At 35.0% G+C, this 23,527-nt stretch overlaps 1 protein-coding gene across 1 annotated transcript in view; it reads left to right on the forward strand.

Annotated features, from left to right (window-relative positions):
* CSMD1 (CUB and Sushi multiple domains 1) overlaps positions 1–23,527 on the forward strand; it is a 1,133,931-nt gene that overhangs the window by 1,023,814 nt on the left and 86,590 nt on the right. Inside the window, exons 42-48 of the mRNA XM_058177365.1 lie at positions 4,415–4,603; positions 8,792–8,969; positions 10,560–10,705; positions 11,636–11,716; positions 15,128–15,241; positions 18,314–18,502; positions 20,178–20,324. Coding sequence (XP_058033348.1) covers positions 4,415–4,603; positions 8,792–8,969; positions 10,560–10,705; positions 11,636–11,716; positions 15,128–15,241; positions 18,314–18,502; positions 20,178–20,324 — 1,044 coding nt within the window. The remainder of the gene's footprint in view (positions 1–4,414; positions 4,604–8,791; positions 8,970–10,559; positions 10,706–11,635; positions 11,717–15,127; positions 15,242–18,313; positions 18,503–20,177; positions 20,325–23,527) is intronic.

Consider the following 23,527-nt stretch of genomic DNA (forward strand, 5'->3'; position numbering starts at 1 on the left):
TGTGAGCTGGCCAATCACTCACCCGTTACCAGTACTCCATCCAAATCACCGCTCCTGCTCAAAACTTAGTCTGGTTGCTCCAGCTTTGTGGCGGCCACATTGGCTGCTGCCCCCACTGAGTCGAAGACATTCCTCCGAACTTCGAGGAACTTGCCTGTTCCTCTTGGTCTTCTCTGTCCCTACAGGACAGATCTGGTCCGAAGATGACTCGACAGCGGTTTGTCAGCCCGGAATTTTGCCAGGAATTAGAGCCTGCTAATTCCCGACTGTATCGGCCTGATGCTTCTGGTCGATCATTCCATAATTTTTCAAAAATTAATATGCCTTTTTTTCTCTTGTGCTTCCTGATTTTTCTTTGATTTTGTTAAAATCTAGCTTTTAAATGGTATTTGTTTTGAAAGTTTTCTCCCCTTCGTGAAAAATAGTAAATGACTTCCTAAATGCCTTATGTTAGGCATTATATTTTTCAATAAATTTGATTCTGGAAAGAGATCAGTTGGTTCTTTTGGTTGTTACATGTAAGGATTATTAACTGCAGAGGTAACGTACAGGGCAGTCTATAAATATTTTCTCACAATTCTATTGAACAAAATTATGTTGCAAAAAGTTTTTTTTATTTTTATAAACATAATAATAAAAAAGAAATCATTGTGAACAAATTATCAGTCAGGTACATCCTTAAGCATATTTCAAATTTCATCCCCCATTGTATTCTATACAGTATATTTTCTTCTCCTTCTTAAAATTAATAATTGTTTGCACATATCTAATAAAAAATTGTATTCCATCCCATTAATGTTTAAGTGAAGTCTAGTCCCCATATTTTAATTCCCCAAAACATCATTAATAATTCTTCTGTTAACTTCTTAAATTTCACAAATTTAAGCATATTTCTGTATTGCTTTTATTCAGAGGTCAGACCATCTAAAAACCCTTTCTTAAAGCTGCCCTGCAATCACATAGACTATTCCCTCTTATCAACTTCCTCTGCCTCTAGATAACATATGCTTAAAAAAATTCCATATCATCAATAAAATAAAAAAAACCTTAGAATTAAAAGGGGTAGGTACTTCTTGTTTCTCCCAATAATTCCCTTATTGTATTCGACTATTCCCTTTGAAGTTTTGTCACTAATCATTTTAGATCCCTTACATATTCTTAAAAAGAAAAGAAAAGAATAGCCTATTCCTCGATATAAATTTTTTAACACTCATTTCCCTCTTTCCCCATTTTAATTTGTAGTCTTTCCTTCATTCCCCAAAACATCATTAATAGTTATTGTATAATTGTCACTTGTATTCTTGTATAAATATACAATTCTCTGTTAATTGTATAGATATGAGAGCAGCCATTCAGGATCCTTTCTTGAAGCTGTCGTGCGATCACACCAACTTATCCATCTTCATGGGAATAGTCTTGAAATCACAAAGACTATTCAATTCTTGCATTCTTCCTCTGCCTCTAGAAAACACTGTTTAATACAGTTGCAGATCATAAGTAACAATATTCTTAAAAATTTTGAGTCATAGAAACCAACTTTCTTGTCCAAAGTCTTGTTATTCCATAGTTATCACTTGTATTCTTGCTTAGATGACAAAGTTCTCTGCTTAGTTCTTTAATCTAAAGGCAGCCATCCGGAATCCTTTCTTAAAGCTGTCGTGCAATCACAACAACATATCAATCTTCATGGGAATAGTCCTAAAACAAAAGCTATTCAAGGTGCTGGTCATCACCTTTAAAGCGCTCCATGGCATAGGACCGGGTTAGTTATGAGATCGCCTATTGCCACCAATTGCCTCCCAACGACCTGTGCGCTCTCACAGGGAGGGCCTCCTTAGGGTGCCATCAGTCAAACAATGTTGACTGGCAGCCCCCAGGGGGAGGTACTTCTCTGTGGGGGCTCCTGCCCTTTGGAATGAGCTGCCTCCAGGGTTGCGTCAACTCCCCGACCTCCGGACCTTTAAACGCGAGCTTAAGACTTTTTTATTCCATCATGCGGGGCTAGCCTAATGAAATTTTAGTGGGGGTTTTATGAAGTTTTTTAGGATTGTTTTAATTTGTTGGGCCAAATTTCAAAATTAGTTTTTAATTATGTTTTAATTCTTTGTGTATATTCATGTTGTTTTAAATTGGCTGTAAACCACCCTGAGTCCTTCGGGAGAAGGCGGTATAGAAATTGAAACAAACAAATAAATAAATAAATAATAAATATTTGACTCTTACATTTCTTCCTCTGCCTCTAGATGTCACTCTTTAATACAGTTGCAAACCACAAATAACTAAGTAGCCATTTTAGGTGACAATTAAGTTTCTTCTTCTAGGGAGTTTCTTCTTGTACTTTATTGTATTTTAAATCATAAAAATCAATTTTCTAGTCCAGAATCTTTTCTTCAATACATCTTAAAATCACACTGAAATTATCTTAAACTCTCAAAAGATGTCTTTCATTTTTCTTCTATCTTTAAGTATCTTTTGAATTACAGTCGCAATTAACACAGTGTCCATTTTATTTCTGTAAAGATAAACCACGGTTTCCCTTTGTCTCCGCTTGTTTTTCTTTTTATTTATTTATTTATTTATTTATTTATTTATTTATTTATTTATTTATTTATTATTTAAATTTGTATACCGCCCTTCTCCCGAAGGACTCAGGGCGGTTCACAGCCAAGTAAAAATACACAATACAATACACTATAAATACAATTAAAATACAATTAAAAAAGGATAACCATAACCAGAATAACCAGTTTTATATTTGCTGACAGACACTTCAAAGTATGAAATAAAATCTTAAGAAAAAGGACAGTATTATGCTTTTTAAAAAATTAAAATCCTTATATATCAGTATTGCTTGATTATTACCATTGGAATTGGTTAGGTATAGCCTATTAGTTCCTTGAATAAATTAATAGCAATGTTCAAAATTGCATTTGTGTAGAAAATATCATTAAAAAAAAGAAGTCTCAAAATATAAATATATAACATTATTTTGTAAGTTGAATGGTGAGAGTCATCAAGCTATGATCGTAATTTATGCTGTGTATTACAGGCCTAATTAACAAGTCATAACACTATCCATAAAACATGTCAGGTTTTTTCTTCTTTTTACTATCCTAACTTATAAGACATAATATTCCAGTGATTTATATTCCAAAACTTCAAAGTATATACCTTTATGTAGATCAAAATTGTGGCTGTATGATGTGTATGCGCTCACACCTTTGCTAGGTAAAAATCTGAATGAACCTGAAGATACTCTGTTAGTATAAGAAAAAGGAATAAGAGATCATTTTCTGGACCGAAAAGAGGGAACAGTAGCAACCTCAAGTCTTTAATAAGCTAGACTATAATGTATTGTAGAATGATAGTGTTGAATTAAATAATGAAGAGAGGCTTATTGTTCTAAAATGTGAACACTTTCTGGGAAAATGGCTACAAGTGAAAGCCTGCTCTGTTCTTATGAATTAGTTCTGTGTCCTATGGACAAAACTTTATCCCTGATGATTGGCAGGCCTATCAGGAATATGACAGTATGAGCAGGCCAACCTAAGCAGCCATTTTACTCTGTGATTATGAATATTTGAAGGAACATCTAGTTTCATAAATTCATTCATCTGTTTGCATATTGCTTGCAGAAGTTATACTCTGGATTCATAAATTGTAATTCAATTATTGGGCAAATATTAGAGATATGAAAATACAAAATCAAACCTGCAAATCATTAGACTATTTTTAGATTAATTTACTATTGTAAAGGAATCTATCCTGAAGATTGGAGGCAAATGTTTGGTATGCTAACTTCATCATCGCTCTAATTTAAACAAGGGTTTAAATCTATATATAGTTATAAATGTAGGAGTTTATTAAAGAGTTTTTAAAAGAATGTCAAAACGAATACAAACTAAACTAAAGTAAGAATAAGAAAAGAAAGAGAAATCAAAGACAAGTGCAAGATAGGAAAACAAGTAAAGAAAAAATAGAAAAAAGATATGAAAAAGTAATTTCTTATTTTCTTTACCACAGTTATAAGTTCAATTATAAGTCTTATTCTATGTTTACAACATCCTACTCCACTTTGTATAATCTATTCCATTTAATCATCCAAACCATAAATCATAAATTCAATATTTACTGTTTCGTGCAAAAAGTCTATAATGAGTTTCCAGTTAGCAATAAATGCAGATATTTTCTGTTCTCTACCCAAGACAAAAGGATCAAAGGAGATACACACACACCTTCATATCTATCTATACATGTATAGTAATGAAGTAAAATCCTCAGATAGAAGAAAGTTGCTTGTCTGTATTAATTACTTTGATACAAATATTTAGCAAGTTATAGAACATTTATCAATTTGTTTTATGATTTTAAAAAAAATTTGGGGAACAAAATATTTTATCTTTTTTCCCCTCAGCTTATGAATTACAGAATTGTCCAGATCCTCCTCCATTTTATAATGGATATATAATCAATTCCGATTACAGCGTGGGCCAATCTATCTCTTTTGAATGCTATCCTGGATATGTATTAATCGGTCACTCCATGCTTACTTGCCATCATGGGATCAACAGGAACTGGAACTATCCTTTTCCAAAGTGTGAAGGTAGCTTTTGTTCATGTTATGATTGTTCACATTCCAAGAGGTTCTTATAGTTAATGTGTTCAGGAAGAAAGAAAAAGAAGAAAAGTAAAAATAATTCAAGTAGATATATGAAAATCATGATTTGTTGCAAGCCTCGTAACAGTTTCATTGATAATCAGAATTGACAAAGAAAGACATTTTTCTTCAAAAAAAAAAAAAGTAGCTGATACATGTGATACCATGTTCTGTCATGTCCCCTCCCTTTCTTTCCTTACACTAACTTACAACCCACATTTGTGCCTCTTGTGATGTTCATAAAACAGCCAGCCAATGCTGATCATCTTGGAAGTTACTGTTTCTAAAGTTACAGGTATCACTGCCATAGGCATATTCCTGATACTAGAGGAAAAGAGGGAATGAAATGAGCAGGAGCGAGGGATGGAGAAAGAGGGTTTGATTTTAAGGCTTTTAGAAGGATAGGAAGCAATTTTGGATGTGGATTTAGCAAGAAGAGGATGAGTTTGGATTTGTTTAAAAAATTATGGATCATAACTCTTGCCTTTGTATTGAAAACAGTTGTAAGCTAAAGAATGTGTTTGTCTTACCTGTATATCATTGTATTTAATGTGGTACATAACTGCATTTCTTTTATTTCCTCAATAAATGAGAGTTGAAATACCATGTCAGATTCATGCTCAGAGTTTTACGTTTTAAATCACAGAGAGGGGACATTGGTTTGGAGGTATGACAATAGGGTAATAGGTGTTTAAGCTTGACTTTTTCTTTAGGAAATAAATAATAGAATGGAGGCAGAGGATAAAGGGACATTAAGAAAAAACCCGGCTCAAGGAGAAACTGCCTCTACAATAGTACCCAATGGATAGAATAGAATAGAATAGAATAGAATAGAATAGAATAGAATAGAATAGAATAGAATAGAATAGAATAGAATAGAATTTTTTATTGGCCAAGTGTGATTGGACACACAAAGAATTTATCTTGGTGCATATGCTCTCAGTGTGCATAAAAGAAAAGATACGTTCATCAAGAATCATAAGGTACAACACTTAATGATGGTCATAGGGTACAAATAAGCAATCAGGAAACAATCAATATCAATATAAGGATATAAGCAACTAAGTTACAGTCATACAGTCATAAGTGGAAGGAGATGGGTGATGGGAACGATGAAAAGATTAATAGTGGAGACTTAGTAAATAGTTTGACAGTGTTGAAGGAATTATTTGTTTACCAAAGTGATGACGTTCTGGTGTGCAGTGCTCTATAGTGTAGTTTTGAGGGTAGGAGTTGAAACAATTTATGTCCAGGATGTGAGGGGTCTGTAAATATTTTCACAGCCCTCTTTTTGACTCATGCAGTATACACAAAGTCCTCAATGGATGGCAGGTTGGTAGCAATTGTTTTTTTCTGCAGTTCTAATTATCCTCTGAAGTCTGTCTGTCTTGCTGGGTTGCAGAACCAAACCAGACAGTTATAGAGGTGCAAATGTCAGACTCATTAATTCCTCTGTAAAACTGTATCAGCAGCTCCTTGGGCAATTTGAACTTTCTGAGTTGGCTCAGAAAGAACATTCTTTGTTGTGCTTTTTTGATGATGTTTTTGATGTTAGTTGTCCATTTTAGGTCTTGCGATATGGTAGAACCTAAAAATTTGAAGGTCTCTGCTGTTGATACTGTGTTGTCTAGTATTGTAAGAGGTGGAAGTATGGAAGGGTTTCCCCTGAAGTCTACCACCATTTCTACAGTCTTGAGTGTGTTCAGTTCCAGATTGTTCAGGTCGCACCACGAGGCTAGTTGTTCAATACTCATTTCTAAATCAACAATGAAATTTCATCCAGAAACTTTATCAATATATGCTGAATTCCAAATTTTGGCTGTTGGGAAAAGGAGTTGCCGGAAAGATTCAGTTCCCTTCTTCCCTTCTCGATTAAATAGCTGATCTGCAGAATGTGAGAGTGTTTTCAAATAGCTTCATTGCACATGCTTCTTTGTTTAGAATTATCTTCAATTAATTGCTTGTAATGGTTATTTGGATATCCATAGTTCATATTAATTGGTTGGCTCTTTGGTTCATGCACCTGCATATGTAAATTTAAAAATCCAAACTATGCTAATGGTTCCTTATTTATATTTTAAAACATGGTTTCTAACTCACGTCACTTATATTTTAGTTGATAAGCTCAGAATTTCTTCAAATTACTTTGAAATCTCACATATGATATATAATGGAATAGGGGTAACTATTCTATGCCATGCTTAGAATTAAAATTACTTGTAGCAAATGCCATAATGAAAATAATATTTTAACATTTAACATTTATAAATGAAATAAATAATAAAAAAGTGTCCACTTTGTCATGCAGAAAAACCAGATGGGAACCTTTAAAATAAGCTGTATCATGCTTAGATGCCTACTTAAAATTAAACATATGACATGATTTTTGTTGTTGTTGTTGCCACCTGGCAATGTTAATTATTTGCAATTAAAAAACCAGTTTAGAGTAAATAATGCAATTGCCAGGAGTATATTTATTATAGAGGTTGGGCATATTGCCACACTGATCAATGAATGGCAAGATGCACATTTCAAATTAATTTAAAAAGAAACATATACCTTGCAAATTTTAATAATCAGCTACTTCTCCAATGTACAGTAACTATGGCATTATGTGCATCCTGTCACATTTATCATGTTTGTTGAGCTATGAAAAACTGATGATGAATTTCAGTACACTTCAAAGCATCCTTTTCAATTTTTAAAGTCCTACCCTGCCAAAGGCCAAGGTGTCTGAAGCAGCTGCAACAGCAGCTATTTGCTATTTCATTTGATGCCAGCAGAGTGCAAAGAGACTGGCAAGTGATGCAGTGATTTGTGCACTGCCAATAATTTAATTTATAACCAAAGATGCAGTCATTGGCAGTGAATCGCAGAAGCTGCCACTGCTATTCATTGCAATTATTGTATGCACATGACTCTCTTTGCTGTACCATATTTCATGGCTAATGGGGAGAATCTCTTACTCCTTTTCTGAGCTGTTCATATACTGAGATCCTTTTTTTATAACTCGCACCTTTGCCAGTTGGGGAGTTGGCCAGCAGGATCAAAGCTTTCTTTACTGCTGCCTGATTATGATATCCTGTCCTCAGAACAGCCACCTGTTATTAGCAATGGATGAATCACATCCTTTTAATTCATGTTGTTTCACATCTGATTACCCATGATTTTGTCAATTGCCGTTTGATGCTCAGTGCTGGGCATATATGCATGTGCAGCAGAGTTTGTTATGTGTATATGCAGAAAAGTAATATTATTTGCCAGCAGAAAACTGTTTTAAGCATGCATGACAAAAAAAAAAAAGAGAGAGAGAGAGAGAGAGACACAACAATTGTAAATTCAGAAAGTTGTAATACATTCAAAGAAATACAAAAACTAGAGCATAATATTTTTAATCTACAAATTGGTTGTAGATGGTAGATTTAATCACTTGACAAGGATAGACTTTCTAAAATGGGAAGGGGTGAGGAAGCGAATATTTCCTAGACCAAATATAACCAATAAGCAATCCTGGCTGGCTTCCAGCCTCCCTTCGATCTACCTTTTAGCACTTAGTTTAGTAAAAAGTTAATTGCTCTGGGGACTTAAATTTGATAGGATTGCAATGTGGGAAAAATTGTATTTTATGCAGTGGAATTAACCTTTCACCTGCAACATTTTTATGATCCTTTTCAATATTTTCCTCAGTGAGGCAAGTAACTTTTAAAAAAAAAGTTTAAATGGTAGTTTGTTTTTTTTAATAAATCTAATTTCTAGTAGAAATGTTTGTCTGTGTATGTATATATGTGTATTTGTAGTTTGAATGACTATGTGCATGTTATCTGTATTCCAATTTAATATCAGAAATTGTAGATCCTATGTAAAAAGAGATTCTCCATGTCAACTTCAAAGCATCCGTACGCCATCATCATGTCTTTTAGCTGACCACTATTGAATTCTTTTAAGGTGCTGGTTTACCATAGTTACAAAACCCAGATTATTCTATTTAATCTGCATTGCCTATTGTTATGAAAGATGATGTATATGTTATTCTCTCACTTTGGATTTGGTTATATATACAATGCAGCTGGCAGGGATACACCAGTTTCCAAAAGACTAGATGGATCGATGTTATCTTTTTTTTTCTTTTATCAGCTCCTTGTGGATATAATGTAACATCTCAGAATGGTACTGTGTATTCACCAGGATTTCCAGATGAATATCCAAATTCAAAAGATTGTACATGGCTTATAACTGTAGCTCAGGGTCATGGCATCTACATCAATTTTACATTACTCCAAACAGAATTGGTGAATGACTACATTGCAGTATGGTATGTTAAAATCTTATTATTGTGAAGGGTGATATTTGGGTGGTTTTCCCATCTTTATATGACTAAATAAAACAAAAAAGTATATGATGTGTAACTGTAAGCATATGTTCCTGTAGAGCAGATTTTGTTTAATTAGCAAATTTCTTGTTCTGCTTAGCAAGCCATTTTTCAACTCAGAAGTTTCAGAAACTTCTTGTGAAAAAAATAGTTTTATCTATAAGGATATAAAAAACACTATCAAGGAATTATACTTTATTTTTGCATGGTATACTAATAGGATTTCGAAAACTTCTCCAAATTTATTTCTGTCTCATCTTATACTGAACAAATCACAACAGCCTTTCTTCCCCTTTAATGGCTTCTTTACAATTTCCCTAACATCAGCTCTGCACTTTTTACAATAATCTAAAATAAATTTTATTTTTTTAAAAAGAAGAAAATATAAAGACTTCCTTAACTTTAGGAAGTCACACATAAAGCATTCAATGGCAAACAAGTTAACAATTTAGAGAAGTTTAGCTCAAAAAGAGTATTTTTAAGCAATTTCCCATAGCATGCTATCCAAGACAACATAAAACAAATTCAAGCTCTGAAGAATCAGCTGCTCAAAGAGCCCAAATATATACACAATAACTAAATTTTCACAGATACAAGAAACATCAGCGGTAACAGTTATCAGAAGTGATTTTAATACGTTCTGAAGTAAATCAAAGATCTAGTTGTAGATTTTTGGCTAAAAAATTGTCTCTACCTTAGGGGGGGGGAAATCTGAGTTCCCGAAACAAAGGATTTTTCTTTCCTTCCCTGATGTTTTTCAGTTTCCTATAGATATGAAACCTTTAATTGGGAGTTTAGGATTAATTTTCATGTTCCAAGTACTCTATGTCTCTTTTAATTTCAATAGAAGAAAATATCTGCAGTTCAGAGATGAGTTTTGGAGTTCTGGATGCTCTCTGAGCGTGGTTGTTTCCTTGCAGACCTTTCAGGACCCAACTAGGTGACATCAGTGCATAAGCTCAGAGAGCATCAAGGATTCCACACTTCTTTAATATCTCCAGAGATGAAGCTTCCTTTCTTCTTAAAGACAAACTCTTTGATCACCTAAATAGTGAGGGATTATCCAGAGGAATCATTTCTTGCTTATGTGAGGAATGATAATGTCACACCCATTAAAGAAGAATCCATTGAAAAAAATTGTTTACTTCTTGCTTGGGAAACAGATGACAGGCTGAAGTACTACAAAGAGTAGGTTGGTTTCACAACATCAGCAATGGATGAATTCACCTCATAGTGAGATGGACGGCAAACAAATTTAATAAACAAACAAATACATAAATAAATGAAACGAAGGAGTTGGAACAATTTCAGAATAAAAATAATATATTATTTTTTTTTAAGATTATACTTTTCACAATTAAGGGTTGTTCTTAAATGTATGGGCAAATTTGAATACAAATGAATCACTATGTTACAATTGTTTAAATTATCCTCACTTCCCAAAGGTTTAAAGCTGCTGTCAATCTACAATACTGTGAATATAAAGCTTAATTACAATATTTTGCTGAAATGGTTTTTTTTCTGGGTTCCTAGGGATGGCCCAGACCAAAATTCACCCCAGCTGGGAGTGTTCAGTGGGAACACAGCTCTGGAAACTGCCTTTAGCTCCAGTAATCAAGTCCTTCTCAAGTTTCACAGTGATTTCTCCACTGGAGGATTCTTTGTTCTCAATTTTCATGGTCAGTATTCTTTTTCTCATCTAACAAGTCATATATGTGTGAGAAAGATAAGGAGAGTCAGATAGCATGGGGTGATTTAAAAGAATATTTTATTTCTATTGTTGTCAGAATAAATTAGATTATTTCAATTGGCATGCTATTTCATTTAATGAAAACCTTTATCAACCATTATTATCTGCAGCAAAAGGAGAGGTAAATATTTAATGCATGTTACTTGGCTTTGAATATTTTAAGGGAAAACCCTAAGCACTTAATCCAGACCACACACTTCTAAGTAAGCCCTAAGGACTTGGGGGTATTAGCGAAACACATTGGTATTTTAATTTCCTGTTAAAAAAGCTTGAACTGTTCAGATATGGGACATTTTCTCATTTGAATCTATAGAATGACATCATTTCTGCTGATATTGTCAGAAAAAAAGAGACTCATACAGCAAGAAGAAGTTTCTAAAGAGACTGCTTGTGTTATTTAAAATGTTTTTTACTCATTTTTATTTTCTCACAGACTTATTTTTGACAAAGGACACTAATTGTAAAGAAAGTAGATCTTTGGCTATATTGAAATGGCAAGAAAGTAAGGAAGGAGAGTGTGTATGGCATATGTACATTTCTATACATGCACTTACTTCTCAATAAGAAATTAAATTTAACAAAATATTTTCTTTTGATTTGTACAAAGGTAAGCATATGTGGACACTGTAATCCCAATATTCCATTTGGGAATACAGGCCCATATGATCAGTAGCTGTAAATAATATATTTTTCACATAAGTTTTTTTCACTATTGCCTATTTTTCACAGATTTTGCCATCTGTGTTATAATATTTGTACATCAGTATACCGTTTCCTCAAATATTGTTAGTTAGCATTCACCTTATCGTGAAATTTCTCTTCAAACTATTACTAACCCAGTTTTCATCTGATTCCATAGCATATCAGCTTAAGAAGTGCCAGTCTCCTCCAGCAGTTCCACATGCTGAATTGCTTGCTGAAGATGATGATTTTGAAATAGGTAAAAATGTCTATATTACCCCATATATATATACTTATTGTCAATTCGGACTGCTACTTAATTGATGTTATTAAAAAGGTAAAGGTTCCCCTCGCACATACGTGCTAGTCATTGCCTACTCTAGGGGGCGGTGCTCATCTCCGTTTCAAAGCCGAAGAGCCAGCGCTGTCCGAAGACGTCTCCATGGTCATGTGGCCGGCATGACTCAACACCAAAGGCGCACGGAACGCTGTTACCTTCCCACCAAAGGTGGTCCCTATTTTTTCTACTTGCATTTTTATGTGCTTTCGAAACTGCTAGGTTGGCAGAAGCTGGGACAAGTAACGGGAGCTCATCCCGTTACATGGCAGCACTAGGGATTTGAACCGCCGAGCTGCTGACCTTTTGTTTGACAAGCTCAACGTCCTAGCCCCTGAGCCACCGCATCCTCAATTGATGTTATTAGTACATTTCAAATGTTCTGTTTTCCTGAAAATTGTAATTATTACTAAAATGTTCTTAATGTTAGAAGATGTGTGGTTTATATGTATTCACCTAAGTATACTTAGATGGAAGCACTCCAGTTTTATTTTTAAAGAATGCCTAATGTTTTAAACATTAAATTTCTTAAAATGAAACTTAGTAAATCTATATTAATTATCCCCCCCCAATCTTTATATCTATTGTATTCCACTTTTTTTTGACATAGAACAATGTAGAAATACCAGTATTAAATAATCAATCAAAAGCGACAAACACTGAGGCTACAGGTGTAAATATATAGCACACATTTATGTTGTTTGATTATTTCCAATACATCTGTATTACATGATAGTTATTTCTCTTATGGTGACATATTTTTCATTTAAAAAAGTGACTCCAAATTCCAGTTCTCCTGGTAGTGGGGCATATTAACTGGGAAACAAATGGCAAGATTGGAAAGCACACTCCAGACACAAAGAAAATGTTTAAGAAAATAAGGAATGTGTATACAATAAGTTATTTCATAAAACAAATGCATTTCAGTGGGAAAATTGTAACTAAAAGCAGAAGTTAGCAATCATTCCAGCATGTTTACAAGATATTCCTTTAATTAAAAGTTTAGAAACTGAAACTATGTTAATGATGAAATCCTAAATGTATATATAAGTCTTGCTGAACAAGCTTGTTAAAGGTGGACAAATGTAGTCCTCCATAAACATATTTTAGATTTAAGTCCATGTTAAAATTATATTAAAATCCAATTGAATTTAACAAAAAACAAAAAGTTGTATGATATTCAGGAGAAACCTGAGCCCTTTGTTTCTAGTGGTAACAAATTGAATATGTTACAGGTAATCCTTGCCATATGACTGTAATGGAGCCTGTTATGGTCATATGTTGTAAAGGTTCTAAAAACTTAGTTTTGACAAAAAATGAAAGTAAAGATGGGAATGATGATAGGAAGTCCCAAGACTTTAGGAATCTGAGTTGATCTAACCATGTAACTAAAATGAAAAACCAAAACTGCACTCCCCAGTCTGACCCTGAGTGAATACTGTAATCTGGTGCCTTTCCTACCTTTAGCTAATTAATTAATTTATATATTTCTGAAAATGAAACAGAATGGCCAGTGTGAAAGTGATAATTTCCTCTTCTAAACTGGAAGAATGGAATAGTGATAATTTCTTCTTCTAAACTGAAAAATTAAATTCTTATGCTGTAGAAAAGCCAATTTCCCCTTGTGTAAAAGGCGGGATAGATTGATAGATAGATAGATAGATAGATAGATAGATAGATAGATAGATAGATAGATAGATAGATAGATAGATAGGCAGGCAGGCAGGCAGGCAGGCAGGCAGGCAGAGCATTTTCCATATCCCATGTTAGTGAAAGATACTAAGTTATCAGCCTTAGTATATCTGTGTGCCATATAGCATTCCGTGACCATGTTTAAGCCAGTAGTATTTTTTTTAATACATTTTGGCCATATGCTGCAATCATAATCAAAGTCCAGTTTTAATGCAGGCATGCTCTCAAGCTAAGATAGCAAGACTGCATTCTGGTCCACAAAGACATACATGTGCATTAGCACACATTTTTATACAAACTAAAGAAGAAAATGTAGAGTATGAATGGGTGAATTTGCTGAGATAGCTACATTGTTTTGTTTAATTAGAGAAACGACAGCATGTTTATTGCTGACTGGAAAATCCTTTAATGTAAAACAACAACAAAAAGGGCTGTGGGTGGCTCAGGCTGTAAGACAGCCTGTTATTAAACACAGCTGCTTGCAATTACTGCAGGCTCGAGTCCCACCAGGCCCAAGGTTGACTCAGCCTTCCATCCTTTATAAGGTAGGTAAAATGAGGACCCAGATTGTTGGGGGGGCAATAAGTTGACTTTGTATATAAATATACAAATAGGATGAGACTATTGCCTTACACAATGTAAGCCGCCCTGAGTCTTCGGAGAAGGGCGGGATATAAATGTAAATAAAAAGAAAAAAGAAAAGAACATGATCTATGGTTTTGACGATTAGATAGAATAAATTATAGAAAGAATAAAGTCATGGTGTAATCTCAGAGAGAGAGGTCAATCTAGAATTGTACTTATAACTGCGCTAAAGAAAATAAGAAGTTACGTCTTTATATCTTTTTTTTTCTTTCTTTTCTATTTTTCATCTACCTTTTTTTTTTTTGCACTTTAGCTTTGTCTTTTATTTCTTCCTTTTTCTTTGTTCCTTGTGATTCTATATTGGTTTGTGGGTTTTTTTTACTCATTTTTAAAACTTTCTGTAAGATAGATACCATATTTTTCGGAGCATAAAACGCACCAGAGTATAAGTCGCACCTTAGTTTTTGGGGAGGAAAATAAGAAAAAAGCTGATTGGCAGGTGGATTGGCCTCCCGGAATACCCCCAATCAGCTGTTCCCAGAGGTGAATTTTAGCAGCAGGTTCCTTGGTTGTGAACTCTGTGCCTTGCTTTTATTTGCTTTTTTTTTTTTTCTGCCTCTGAAAGCCTCCGAAACAGAGCTTCAGAAAAAAGGGCTCTGAAGCTCTATTCGGGAGATTCTTTTCTGAAGCTCTGTTTGGGGCTTTTTTTCTGAACCTCCATTCGGAGTATAAGACACATCCAGATTTTCACCCTCTTTTTTTGGGGGAAAAAGGTGCATCTTATACTCTGAAAAATACGGTAGGTAGGTAGGTAGGTAGGTAGGTAGGTAGGTAGGTAGGTAGGTAGGTAGATATAGATATAGATATAGATATAGATATAGATATAGATATAGATATAGATATAGATATAGATATAGATATAGATATAGATATAGATATTTGTGTGGATCTGGTTGAAGAAATGTTAGAAAGATATGGACAGTTATGACAAATAAATGTTGCTGTAATCTAGATTTCAATATGTTTTGATTCACTTTTCTTTTTAAATTATTTCAGGAGACTTTGCCAAATACAAGTGTCATCCTGGCTACACTTTGGTTGGAAATGACATGACATTCTGTAAGTTAAAAGACCAACTTCAATTTGAGGGCTCTCCCCCAGTTTGTGAAGGTATGTATGCAATGACTATACCTTAAAGAGCAGGGGTGTCAAACTCGATTTCATTGAGGGCCACATCAGGGTTGTGCTTGATCTTGGGGGACCCAGGGTGGGTGTGGACACGGCCAGGTGGACGTGGCCTCCTCGACATCACTCATGTTGGGCATGCCTGTGGAGGCCCAAGGACTCTGCCAGCGAAAATGAGCTCTTTTTTCCTGGCAGAGGCACTGCGGGCTGGTCCTTCGCTGTTTCCAGGGTGGTCCTGTGAGCCAGATCTAAGCACCCCATGGACCAGATCCGTCCCCCAGGCCTTGAGTTTGACACCTCTGGTATAGAGAGATTATGATTAAAAGGTTTTCACATTTTGTATTTGATATTTAAATTTGCTTTAAACAAGAATGTTATAATTAGGAAATATAATGAACATGTATCAAAATGGGTTCTTGGTATACAACTTTATTTTTGTTTTCAGAGGTTTGCTATTTGAAACAAGCTATTGCTTAACACAGTGTAAGCCGCCCTGAATCTTCGGAGAAGGGCGGGATATAAATTCAAATAAAAAAAATAAAAATAAAAATTTCTATATCTTGTTTTACACTTCATTATTCATGGACAAGTAGACATTTTAATCCAATATGTGTCTCTTTGTCAGAGTTTTTAAAGGAGTTTTTTGTTTTTTTTTTGGTAAAAGAACATGTAATCAAAACAATTTAAAATAGTTTTCCCTCTGTGATTTCTATCAATCTCTGTCCATGGGTAACACAAAAATATGCTAATTTTTTAAAAAATAAACAAACGGAATAGTTTTAGTTGAGAAATGGAAGGATTTCAGAATAAATATAAGTAAGAATAGAATACTGTTATCATAGAACATTGCACAAAATGTCAGAACCAAAATAATGAGAAGAATTTTTTAGCAATAGATATTGTGCCCTATATAAGATGAGGTGGTATAATATTAGAGGCAGCAACTCATATAATCAATTGCATTTCAGTTTTATATGAAAAGCACAATAAATCTGTCTTTTTACTGGAAATTCTAGAATCACGCTGCAGTACTTCAGTGTATGTGCCGGACTTCCATATGTGCAAAGACGCTATTGGATTCTTGGCATACTGGTCAGGGGCGGGTTTCAAAACCCATTGCTACTGGTTTGCTTGTGGGTGCGCATGCGCTCATGCATGCGCATGATACTTCTGCGCATGCACAGAAGCGCTACTGGTATGCCTGATCCAGGGCGAAATGGTAGCAACCCACCATTGATACTAGCATATTATATGAGTTTAAGATAGTGTTTTCTTTTACTGATTAGTGAAACAGACAGTTTTTCCCTCTTAAGTTTTATTAAAAGTAAGAATAGTCTACTTATACTTACTGCTAACAGTTATATCCACCTTAGGTCCATACTCCTTATTTGAGTTTGTATGTGTAGAGGGAAACCGATTTTAGGAAACAGCTTTTTATGTTCATGAAGGTTGTTCACATAATAATTATTCTGAGTTATCAGTCATAGTTTTGTCTATGCACAAAATAATTTTTTATAGATGGCCACCTCCTATTCATGCAGGATGGTATGTGTGTGTGTGTGGGGGGGTGTCCATTCCTTCTCTTCCTTCTAAATGCAGGTAGACTGGATCCACTTTTAATAAGATTAAAAAAAGTTTATATATCAAAAAGAAGGTGACCAGTGTGATAAGAATTTAAAGTCAGAACTCTGAAGGTTTAAATTTCACTGCAGTCAAACAACTAAAAATTGCCAGAAAACTAAATATTCCATAAACACTAAATATTCTATTTGAATAGTAGCAACTATAGAAATAATGGGACAATTACAATTTTCCTTTACTGGAAAAAGTAAATTAACAACCAATCCTTGCATTTATGACATTCACAGATCTGTAAAGCCTGTAAAAACAGAAGTAAAACCATAAAGACCATAACAACCACTTTACATGATGACTGAATTGCCAGTTCTTATCATGGTTGCTAAAGCAGCTTCAAAGGACTCTAGATGGACCAGATTATCTGGACCTCTTTCAGTCAGGAAATGAGGGAGCATAAGAAAATAAACTCTTCCTCTTTTGAAATTTAGAACTCGCTTTTCACTCAAATGCATTCAATTTTTCATTCAGATATTGTTGGCCCTAAAAGTTCAAAAGACTTACTTGATATCTCCCAATTTAACACTGCTGGGGTATAAAGGACAAGATAATATTCTTCATTACTGTTCAAATTTTAAAGTACATAAAATAAAAATAAAAATCTGTTTGAAATCCCTGTAAGACTTTAACACTTTAGAATCTTCTATCCAGCTTTTTCCTCCTTCTCCTCCTTTATTAATAGTCTACAGGTGATTCAATAAATACTGTATTATTATTTCCTTTGTGCATGTCTTCTTTCTTCAATTATCTTGTTAAACATTGTCATTATAGTATAAATATGAAATATGAACCAATAATCTATAGCATTCTGAAGAATAACTGGCTATTCTTCTGGGAATGGTATAGGGCAAGGGTGTTAAACTCGCAGCCCACAGGCCAATTGCGTCACGTGCTGGCTCCTCCTCGACCCGCTTTAGCAAAGGGGAAAAAAGTCCTGATACATCACATGATGCTGCTGTGATGACATGAGTTTGACACCCCTGATATAGGGAGACCTACAACTTCTGGGGAGCTAAGCAAATACATGCGATGTTATGATAAATTTACGTACATTTTTTTGTTTAATGACAATTTCTTTATTCATTATATTACTGAAAATAGATTCAAGCTAAGTAAATTCAAGTAAATATTATTCAAGAGGTACATTCCTTTAATTTTAGTTCACCATCAAGGGTAAAGGTAGTTTATGTATTCGGATCTAGTTTTTGAAGCGTGCAAGGTTTTATGAAAGTAACATCTGTTATAATATATCTTGCTTTGAGGAGAAAATCTGCATTTTTATTGATTTTGCTTCAATAAACAATAAATTTTAAAACCAGATTGAACATCTTTCTTCATATTTATGAAAAAGTGGCAATTTAAGAAAGTAAACGCCTTTATTTCCCCCCTCCCATTTTTTCCTGTCTCCCTTTTATTTTATAGCACAGTGCCCAGCGAATGAAATTCATACCGAGTCATCTGGTGTAATCCTCAGTCCAGGTTATCCAGGAAACTATCTCAATTCACAAACTTGTGCCTGGACTCTTAAAGTTGAACCAAATTATAACATCACTGTTTTTGTAGAATCGTTTCAAAGTGAAAAACAATTTGATGAGCTGGAAATCTTTGATGGTGAGATTCTGTTTTTATTTGTTGGTTCAGTAATGTGAAAGGAATTAAAGTTCCTGTGGGCCTCATTATTCACAGTCTCCTTATCTGCTATTTCACATATCTAGGTTTGGAAAATAAAAATCAGACTTTGGTATCCAAGGGGTTTACATAGCTTCAGATTTTGTCTTTTTTCCCCCCAAAGCACTAAATTTTAGTCAGCTTTCCACACCTCAGTAATTATTTTTATGGCCTTATTGTGCATAATCTCATTTTCCAAATAGATAAAATAGAAGCTTTGCAACAAGGTCCACTTCTAATATTAAATTGTGTATTTTGGTATTTATAAAAAATAAATCCATATCTTTTAATTCTAAGCAAAGTATCCAAAAGGGATTCATTGATGAAAGTGAAGCACTCTTCCTTGAAGCATTACAGAAGCTACTGTACATCTTTTAGAAGATTTCAGCATCTTTCAAAGTTGTCCCCAGCTGTATATAGATGTGCATACATAGAGTGTTGGTTTTCTTCTCTGGTAGTCCGGTCACGGGTGAAATGCTACCAGTTCAGACCAGTTCTCCTGAACTGGTAGTAAAAAATACTTACCGGTTCAGGTGAACCGGTATTTCCGATGATCAGCTGGACAACGATCAGCTGTGACGTGATTTATATTAGCTGTTCTACTTACCTTTTTTAGTGCTCCACGGGCGTGCCTCAGGTGTGTATGCGTGCGCAAAGTGTGCCCTCGGTAGCAGACTCACAAAACTGGTAGCAGACTTCAGAGGATTTTACCGCTGGTCCCAATAGCATGCTGGTTCTACAAGCATACACACACATACACACACAGTTTGAAGCAACTGTGGAACACATCCAAGGGAAACATTTCCTTTTGTGCTTCAAGGAGAAATGTTTTCTCACACTAATCTAGAGTCTGTTTTAAATGTGTTACACTTCCTTAATAGATTCATTTCCATCACTCCTGAAGAAATGTGATTTCTTGCTGTTGATTATTTTTAACCTTTGAAAAATGGTTCTTTTCAACTGAATCAGCACAATGCTTCTTATCCTTATTTAGTCATTGACTATTAATCCAATTGTCTACTTACCATTTGTTTGGATATAATGGCCTCTACTTGTACTGTAGAGGTTGTTATCCCCATGAAACCTGGTTTTTCCCCCCAATATGAAATATGAGAAAGGTTTCAAGCATATTCTACCCTGCTTCTATTAAATATTTTTCCAGTTCTTTCCAAAACAAACCTGTGTATTTACTGTTACTTTTGTTAAAATCATAAGGTCTAAGATTTTCCTACCTTATTTCTTTTAACAAATATTCCCTTCCTACTAAGAGCAATTTACTGATTCAAGTTTCAAGTCATAAGAAACCCTGTTTTTAACTGATTTCGATCACTTGGTATCTATTATAAAGAACAATTACTAATACTTTAGACCACCTTATCATAGAATTTGATCACAAGTCTGTGTTCTAATGCATGCAAATAACGCACTGCATCCAATTTTCAAGTTAGTCTAAATGGTACTAATTACATGAATCCATATTGGAATTCAGACCCCATTTTAATTTGACAAGCACTGGTAAAATATCTCTTTAGTGTTATTAAAATAATTATTTTAAGGCATTTCCAATGATACTAAGTTATGTGACAGGATTATTAACATTTTGATATATTTTGCACAGGTTCTTCTGGACAAAGCCCTGTGTTGGTTGCCTTGAGTGGAAATCATACTGGGCAACTTAATTATACAAGCAAATCCAATCAGTTGTACCTGCGTTGGTCAACTGACCATGCAACCACTAAAAAAGGATTCAAGATACGTTATTCAGGTTAGTAGTAAATTTAGCATTGAAGTCCTGCTTATAATGTGCTCATCAAAAAAAGAAGATTTATAAGAATGTGCAAAGACCCCATACCAATAAATAGCAAATACTTTTTGCAAAATTCTTTGGGTTTTCACTACCTGATGTCTACTTAATTAGTAGAGCTACTGATAAACTACTGATTTCTAGTAAGCCTCTCCAGAGCTTTGCCAGTCAGAACAGATAATACTGGGCTGAAATAACCAATTATCTTATTTAAAATTACTTTGTCCCTACATTAATGTCCCCCTATGTTCAATTGCCAGTTTTGTATAACAGTTTTAATATTTAAATGAAATACAAATGTAATATACAAATACCTACATATACATATATAATTGTTGAACTTACAACTTTTTAAAATAAAATTTCTCATAAAGTTTCTAGGTTTTAATTTTTAAATATTTTGATATTTCTTCTACTGTCTATCTTTCAGTGTGCTCAGTAATTCCAAATATTTGTTAATTCCAAATGATTGCTCTTACAATAAATAAACATTTCACCCATATTTAATACCCATGATTTTTATGAAAAAGCTGACGTAAAATGTTTTGGTATGGTTTAACTTAGCTAAGTCAAAGACAGATGGAGAAACAATTCCCAAAAGTTTTCAAAAGACAGGGAAGCTTACATTTGTAATTACTTTTGTTCACATTTTAAAAATGATTGTAGCCTGTTCATGGGATACATTTTCTGGATCAGAGTACTATGAAATATTACCGTTTTCTGAGAGAAAGAGAGAGAGGGAGAGGGAGGGAGAGCGGGAGAAAGAGAGAGAAAGAGAGGGGGGAGGGAGGGAGGGAGGGAGGGAGGGAGAGAGAGAGAGAGAGAGAGAGAGAGAGAGAGAGAGAGAGAGAGAGAGAGAGAGAATACTTTATAGAATACCCTGAACAAATAATAAAAAAAAAACAATGCAACCCAAACTCTTTTACACCACTGCAGGGAATGAAGGGAGCTGTGAAAACTGGAAATGTATTCCATTACTGTAACTGACTATATGTGAATGACTAGAAATCATTACTTCTTGATTTCCTACTGTACCAATATTTTATATGGTGTGTTATTTCTATATCAAAATGTGGTTACCGATGGAGCCAGAAAATCAACAACCAGAAATGTACATTTGGATGATTGATGATTTTCAAAGAAACCGCACCCCTTTCTACTCTTGTGAACTCTTTTTCACTGCCAGATATTGAAACATTTGTATGATTCCTGTGTCTTATTTTTAACTTATGTAAAAATATTCAGATATGTATTCCTTGCAGACAACACATTCCTATGCCAATTTAAAATTTTACAAAAGGAAGATGATCCCAGTAATTTAGGGTTATGAATTAAATCTGATATTCAGTACAAACAACTTTTTGTAGTCTACCAAAATGGTTTCTGTTGAAGTGGACTCAATCTGAAAGAAAATCATTATTTAGAGATAAAACCTAAGGGCATGGTATTGAATAATTACATCCCCAAAACTGCATGTCTCTGTGGGGGGATAAAAAAAGGAACCAATTTATAAAATAAACATCATTTCATAATGCAAATATGCATATCTGCATCTGACATCATGATGCAAGTGGACACAAATGCATGTTTTATCTTTTTTTAGACGTACTTTGTACCAAATGCCTACGTATTATAGAATTGTAATAAGTATATTTACTTTCTACTTTGCTATAAAAATAATTTGCAGGTTTTAGAATAACCTCACATAGGAAGTTATGGGAGCTTCATCACTGGAAGCTTTCAGGAAGAGACTTGTTGTGACCCAGGCCCAAATATGTAGTAGGAAACTCAATCAGTATAAAAACAAATTTTATTCGAACAGCTGAGAATTATTTCATTCTCAGCGTAGTTCAACTAAATTAAAGCAAATTCCTCCCAACACAATTCCTCAGTCCTATCACCAACCTTGGTCCAATTAGGCAAACTGCCAAAGGCCTTTCTTGCCAAAAGTTCAGAAGATACGGATACAAAACAAATGCAACAAGACAAAGTTATCAACGTTGTTTTTCAACAAAGAGCCCAAACTCCCTTGCTGGTCTTTTAAGCCTATGGGAGGGGCCAATCATCTCTTGGCCCTACTCCCGAGTCGTCCTCTTTGCTTCAGCTGCTCTTGCCTTCTGGCAACTCCTCTCATGTGTGCATTAGGAACAGGCTCCTCCTGTTCCTCTGCCTCACTACTGTCAGTCTCTGGAGGCTCTGGAGTCCACACCTCACTCCCTGATGGCCTGGCCTCACCTCAGCTCTGACGCAGAACCCTCATCTGAGCCTTCCCCAGCCTCCAGGCCTGACCCACACTCTTCCTCAGCCTCATCACTGGTTGACTCCATTGCCAGCTCTGCAGGCTGCTGGCGGACCACAACAAGACTGGACTGCTATCTGTCAGAAATGGTGTAGGGCAGGGGTATCAAACTCAATTCCATTGTGGGCTTCATCAGGGTTGTGTTTGATCTTGGGGGGCTGTGGGGGAAATGGCCAGGGGGCATGGCCAGCTTGAATCATTCATCGAGGCTCTCTTTTCAGCCACAACAGCTTCCTGCAACCCTCTGTCAGCAAAAATGGAGCTTGGGGAGGCCGCGTGTGGCCCACCTGGGCTCTGTTTTTGTCTATGACAGACTCCTGCAGCCCTCTGCCAACAAAAATGTTTTAATATGTGTTTAATAAAATTTATTTTTTTAAAATGGAGCCCAGAAGGCCACACGCAGTTTCCCCAAGCTCCATTTTTGCTGACAGAGGGTTGCAGAGGCCGTTGTGGCCAAAAACAGAAGCCAGTAGGGTAGTGCACAGCTCTCTCGAGCTCTGTTTTTGCTGGCAGAGCCACTACAGGCCAGTCCTTCACTGTTTCCAGGGCATCCCTGTGGGCCAGATCTAACCACCTCACGGGCTGGATCTGATCTGCGGGCTTGAGTCTGACACCCCTGGAGTAGAGTCTCCTGCTTGGGCAGGGGTTTGGACTAGATGACCTACAAGGTCCCTTCCAAGTCTGCTAATCTGTTAAATCAGTGCCATATAATTATGGATTTATTTACGTGAAATTTATTTTCCACTTAGAAATATGTTATTTTTAAATCTATATGCCAGTTATATGAAAAAACAAAACCTGAAAGTCATATTGTAGGGGAGATGGGCAGCATAAAAATTTAAAAACCATAGATAGATAGATGATA

This window comes from Ahaetulla prasina, chromosome 1, assembly GCF_028640845.1.
Source record: "Ahaetulla prasina isolate Xishuangbanna chromosome 1, ASM2864084v1, whole genome shotgun sequence".
NCBI lineage: Eukaryota > Metazoa > Chordata > Lepidosauria > Squamata > Colubridae > Ahaetulla > Ahaetulla prasina.